Source organism: Cucurbita maxima, unplaced genomic scaffold, assembly GCF_002738345.1.
Source record: "Cucurbita maxima cultivar Rimu unplaced genomic scaffold, Cmax_1.0 Cma_Scf00013, whole genome shotgun sequence".
Classification (NCBI taxonomy): Eukaryota; Viridiplantae; Streptophyta; class Magnoliopsida; order Cucurbitales; family Cucurbitaceae; genus Cucurbita; species Cucurbita maxima.
The window spans coordinates 969931-975957 of record NW_019272029.1 but is presented as its reverse complement, the minus strand read 5'-3'; the positions used below and the strand labels follow the sequence as shown (position 1 = coordinate 975957).

At 34.9% G+C, this 6027-nt stretch overlaps 1 protein-coding gene across 4 annotated transcripts; it reads left to right on the top strand.

Moving 5' to 3' along the window:
- Nucleotides 1-2: 2 nt before the first annotated feature.
- On the top strand, nt 3-5404 carry LOC111488215. 4 transcript variants are annotated; one of them, XM_023135900.1, is made up of 10 exons: nt 3-87; nt 241-329; nt 941-1050; nt 1435-1752; nt 1907-2129; nt 2664-2807; nt 2939-3063; nt 3783-3990; nt 4585-4838; nt 5078-5404. In XM_023135900.1, the coding sequence occupies exons 3-10, from the start codon at nt 941-943 to the stop codon at nt 5244-5246; spliced, it is 1551 nt and encodes a 516-aa protein (XP_022991668.1). In that variant the 5' UTR covers nt 3-87; nt 241-329; the 3' UTR covers nt 5247-5404. The 4 variants fall into 4 exon arrangements, with proteins under 4 accessions (XP_022991668.1, XP_022991669.1, XP_022991670.1 ...); XM_023135901.1 differs by lacking the exon at nt 3-87 and having other exon boundaries at nt 94-329; nt 3786-3990; XM_023135902.1 differs by lacking the exons at nt 3-87; nt 1907-2129 and having other exon boundaries at nt 94-329; nt 1435-1606.
- Nucleotides 5405-6027: the final 623 nt, after the last annotated feature.

Below are 6027 nucleotides of genomic sequence, written 5' to 3'. Positions count from 1 at the left end.
AAAAAAAAAAAAAAAAAAAAAAAAGGAATCATTCGTGGTTTTTGTGATTGGGCGAAGAAAGAGTCTGTTTGATGAATGGAAAAAGGAGTACGTACATTTCTAATCCTCATCTTCTCCATCAATCTTCCTCTTCACCTCACACCCTTCAAACTTCAATTTCTCTCATCTTCAATGCATTTCCATTTTCTTGAAACGTGTTCTTTCCTGCCATTCACTCAATTTTGATTTTTACTTCATCAGTGATTTCTTTGTATACGCATAGAAGTTGAGGCCCCCAGTGATTTTCTCCAGTTTCAAGCTCGCTGCCTCCGCCTCCGCCTCCATTTACGGTAAAGCTCTCGATGTTTGTAGATTTTGTTTGGTTTCTGATTTGCAAAATGGGTCTAGAATGCAATGGCGTAGCGGTCAACTATTTTAGTTGCAAGTGTAAATTGATGAATTTGGTTGATTGTTCACGTGTTTTGGCGAATTCCTTGAGGCTTCTATTGTTATATAAGGAAACAAATTTCAAGTGAAGTTGAAAAACAGCGATTGGGTTCGTTATAGGAGATTTTAATTTTTTAAGCCCTTCCTTGTTCCCGAGCTCTGCGTTAATTCTACATCCAGTTTCTTCATATTTCCTTAATTTGATTTTTCGGGCGGTTCCTTGGATTAATAATGCTTCCCACTTTCTTGGGAAAGATTCTCTACCCTTAAGGCATGGAATTAGAGAGCCCATTCTCGTGCTTCTCTATCGCTTCCAAGTGCCTTGCCTTCTTTCAAGTCTCATTGTTTCTGTGGGACTTACAAACTAAGTCTATATTATACTTGCTGGCTACGTTCAAAATTACTTTTCACCATTGCTTTTATTCAAAATTATTCAATGAAATTTTTTGTTTCGTGATAAAAGCAATTACTTCACTCTTCTATATGTTGACTGCAAGCGATGAACTTTATGCAGATGGCAGAGAATGTGGTTGTCGCACCATGTATCAAGCTGCAAATTGGAAGAACTCCCTTCGAAGCAAAAAGCTCCGCACCGTGCAGTTTCAGTTTTAAAAGAGAAGAAAGGTTTACTGATTTTGCCTAGTTGCTTACCTTCAATTTGTATGTATGTTTGTTTGTTTTTTTTTGAATGTCTAGGAATCTTGATAAGGTTAGGAAGTGACTATTAAATTGTAAACTTGTTTTTTATGTGCAACAGTCCTGAGAGGTTAGAGAGAAAATAAACTGAATGGTGTATCGCGATGGTGATTGTTTATGGTTCCTTATTCTATCTTAATGAAAATGTTTATATTACACAATTTTTTCTTTCACGTGAGGCTCAAAAAAATGATTTCATCCTTTTTAATATGCTTTGGTTTGTCTTATTGGTATAAATTGAATGCCTTGTTCTTTTTGGTTCTTCATATGTAGAAAGTACAATTTTATGTTTTTTCAACTTTTGTATTCTAGAAAATCCTCTTGTGGGAGCTATAAGTTCACAAGGATCTCAACTTGGAGAAGGCGTGCGCTTAGTGGTTTTCGGGGCTCAAACTTAATTGTAAGTCCTGCTCCCAGGAAGATCTTCAGAGAGCATGCTTGCCTAAGATCTTTGGTAAACGTTGATGGAACAACAGCCTCTGAGGTACTTTTTGTTGATCAATTGCTTCTGATGACCAGTATATTTCTAACATATATGGCTGGAGTAATACCCGTACCGAAGTCTAATCAACCTGGAAATATCATCTCTAATACCAATTCAGCCTCAGATAACCCAACATTTTCTGGTAGGTAAGGGTGCACAGTTTACAAGGTTGAGTTAAGTTGTCGCTAACTAACATAATTTACTGTTTGTTGCTTTGTTATTTGATGTGCATATCTGCACTTTGTTTCTGCTCCCGTTTATTTTGAGGTTTTATATTGTATTTATACTTTTTTATTGCAGTGGCATGAAGACTGATGATCAAATTAATTCGAAGTATGCATTAGATGTAGTTAAAGGAAAGATTTTGGATTTTCTAGATGCTTTTGAACATAGGAAAAGTGTGGAAAACGAGGTACTCGAATTTGCAGAAAGTCATGCCAAGCAACCCCTAAGCTTGAATGCCATTGGTGAGGGTCCAAGGTTAAGGTTGCTTTGGGCTTCTTTTCAACTAATTGAGGAAGAGGCAGGCATCTAACTGTACTGACACCTTTGCCTTATTCTGCATGTTCTTCTTGATCTTTGAGTGGTGTTATTTGATATGTTATATAGCTTTTAAATTTGACATCATGAGATAAATATGCAAACTGGTATTGAAACTTGTATATTGATGGAAAGAGGGATATATTTTTCCCTTGTCATTTTTAGAAGTCTTCAACTACGATAATTTGTTTTCTTTATCATAGTATTTAGTTTTAATAATAGCCTTCTGTTGTGAGTTCTGCAAATCAAGGAAAGTAAGCTTCGGTGGATGGCACTGGGAGTGAGACTGAGAGCACTGTCTGCCTCTCAGCTCAAATATAGGATCCAGCTCTCAGTCTCTTCTCCCGTGGGCATCGGTCGAAAGCGTACTTTCCTTGCTTTCATGGGATTTCAGTTTGCCAAATAATTTGGTAATTTATGTTTAGGAAATTGAAGATTCTCAGAATTCAATTTCATTGTAGATTTTAATTTTTTTTAATTTTTTTAATCTTTTGTTAATTTTACATCTGTTTTGCAGGTCAACAATCTTTCCACTGCTACTATTCAGAACATGGATGATTTGTCTATAATATTTTCTAAATTTATTCAAAAATCCTCTCAACCAGTATGCATGTCTTGGCTGAAAAACGAACTGTCGATGAAAAATAATGATTCTAGTAAGGTACTTCTAGGAATAGATTTTATCTTCCAGATGTGTGTTTTTTTTTTTTTTTTTTTTTTTTTTTTTTTTTCATTTTCTCGTAGATTTACTAGTAAACAATCTTGGCTCTTCCCTTCCATGGATGTTTACAGGCATTTCTTTCATTGATGTCTGAGAAGCTTAAAGCTGAAGACAACATTTTACCAGGAATTAAGAAGTCTGGCAAGGAAGAGTTGTATGCAGAATTGATGCACTTTCTTAGTTTTGGTCCTCGCAGGTATTTTGTTTTCTTTTCTCTTTAAGTGTAGGAAGTTCCTTCACATTTCACGAAAGAAATTATGATATCTAGGCTGTTCTTCATAGTCAAAGGCAAATCAGAATTTAACTTTGGTACTCTAATTCTTGCTTGCTTGGCAGGCCTTCCAACTGTAAGCGTGTTTAATTTGTAGTCAGAATATTTATGTTGTACACCACAATTTTTCTTAAGAAAAAAACAAATTAAATGTGGGATCTCATAAACATAATTTATAAGATATAAATAACTGATTATCGGTTACCTATTTTGTATAAAAAAAAAAACATGTGTAATAATGAAATCTTTTACCAAAGAAACAGATCAACTTTTTCGTGACATTATTATCATCATCATCATTATTAAAGACGTAAATTTAAGTCGATTAACAATACAAAAACCTAAAAGATATGAATGATTTAGTTGGTTATGACTAGATGAAGAATATGTAGTCCTACTACTTTAAGAATACGGATTAGTCTATAAGAGTATCACTATTTTTACCTCTATTTTTGTAGGTTAAAATTTTTCAAGAGTTGTGTCCAAACCGTGTTCGAAATTGGAAAGAAAATTATTTAAACATATCTTTTACCGTGTTGCACATTATTGGAGCTTGTCTAGATGAAATTCGTGACGAATCCATGTTTGACATGTCTGTGCTTCCTAGCTTTAACAGGACCATTTTGGAATTTTGTTTTTTTTAGCAGGGATTATTGCTATTATGACTATAGCTTGTTTGTCAAGCATGGGATTTCAATATTAGAAGATTTGCTGATAACCTTTGCTGACGGGATTGCAAGTATGTATCTGGAATTTATTTCTGTCGACAGCAGTTTTTTTGATGAAGTGGATAATATTGGCTTGGCATTGTGTACCTTATCAACACGAGCACTCCAAAGATTGCGTAATGAGGTACTCTTTGTTTTTGTTTTTGATTTTTTTTTTCTTTTTTTTTTTTTTTTTTTTTTTGGCTGTGGTTAATGAATCCTTAGAGCTGCTTTAATTTATTATTTCATGACAAATTTGGGAACTCCAATTTTTCTTTTCCTTACATTTTAGAGCCAAATATTGAATTTTATTTGTCCTCTATTGTCATTTTGGCCAAAATAAACATGAATACTTCAATGTCTTGTGTTTGATTATTTTGTTCCTTTGTAAAATTTTATTCTAGCCTTATTAATTCGTCTGCAATTTCCCTTGTCGATGTTATTCTGCTTTGAAGGTGCATGAAGAATCTTTTCTCTTCCTTAATGCGATTGACCAATTTATAGAATCAAAATGCTTCCTTTCATTTTTTTGCTTCCCTCTTTTAGTTGCTGAAGAAGTCTTTGGAACTTAGCTTTGCAATTATGACCTTGGTTTTATTTTGTTAGATTAGAGTCCCCTTTTGTAGGTAATTTTGGGCTCCTTCTTGCCCTTTGTTTTTGTTGGGCTACTTGTTCTTTTGCCAGGCACCTTTGTTTTATTTCCATCGAAGGAAATTTTAAGGGTGGATCTTGTTGATAGGTGGCCATGAACCAATGGTTGTATCAAAACATCGAGGCAATTGTATCGATGTATGAAGACCGATTTGATCTGTGTACACTTAGTAGTCAACAGATTGAGCTACCAGGCAGTAGACAGGCCAATATTGATAATTGGTGGATGAAACATATCCTCAGAAGAAGAGAGACATTATCTTCTGAGTTGCGTTATGTTGTGATAGACTCCTTCGCCATGCCTGTAAAACGGACCAAGGAGTTGAGAGCTTTAAGGGGATGGTACGTTCTTTCAATATAGTTCATGTAATTCTCTATTTCATGCACACTTGATTGGAGCCCGTTTTTATAGTTCAGATCCTTTTTCGTGGTTTATTCTTAGTATGCTCGTTCACTTTGGTTCATTCATGTGCTTTTCTCTTCTGAGTTCCAAAAGATAAAAGAGGTCAATTGATGACAGTTTTTCATGTTATCTATGAGATGCATTATTCATGAATGAGTTGCTTTGGTTCATCCTGCAGGAGGTATTACTTCAGCCTGTTGATTGAATTATCCGACATTACAATGCCATTGATAAGAGTCGTAATCGATAAAATCAGTAGCGGAATATCGTTCTTTCTCGTCTGCCTGATTGGAAGATCTTTAGGGCTCATCTACACAGGAATCAGGCAGTCACTAAGGTGGAAATGAAGGTTTGATAGTTCTGATCCCTATTTGGTTGTTTCTCCATTCTTTTGGTTTCCTTCACATTTCTTTTCATGTATAAACTTGATTTTTGAAGTTCTTAACAATTTTTGAGATTATATCAATTGCAATATGAGATAGTATAGAATGTTGTTGTTGAAGTACATTTTTGCTTTCCATTGGTTTTGTTATTCCCTAGTCCTAGGGAGCGACTCGATGCTTACCAACTAAAATATATGTGTGGTCTAGCCGTAAATGATTCTTAATCACATCTAGAGGTGGTTAGCAACCTTCTAAAGTCTCAACATAACATATGATATAAGGGTACTACCTCGTGCTTGTACCAACTATAGATTACATATGTGGGCTAGCCATAAATGACTCTCAATCGCATTTAAGACGGGTTGGAGTCCCATTCAAGTCCGAGTTTGATACCGTCATAATTATAGGCACCAAACCTTGACATAATGGGCATTGGTATCATAGACCATTAAGCACTATAGTTAGTCTCATGTCATGCTATAGTATTAGTTTGGTAGTCAACAAGTCATACATTTCAACTAGCAACTAATTATAACTTAGGGCATAAGAAAATATTAAGTTGTGTCATATTAGCCCGAGATGTCTATGGTGCGGGTTGGATTGGAGATGAGGAAACTTTCCCATCCTCATCCTTCTCAACTATGTCATCTACATCTTGGCGAAATTTTTTTTTATGTTCGCAAGGATCGGGGTGGGGATTTCTTACTAGAAATTCGCCAAAAAAAAAAAAAAAAAAAAAAAAAAA

Coding starts and splice junctions, on each gene's coding strand:
- LOC111488215 (XM_023135900.1), top strand. CDS start 941: ATGGCAGAGAATGTGGTTGTCGCACCATGTATCAAGCTGCAAATTGGA. Junction 1,051..1,434: donor AGTTTTAAAAGAGAAGAAAG/GTTTACTGATTT, acceptor TTTGTATTCTAG/AAAATCCTCTTGTGGGAGCT. Junction 3,991..4,584: donor TCCAAAGATTGCGTAATGAG/GTACTCTTTGTT, acceptor TCTTGTTGATAG/GTGGCCATGAACCAATGGTT.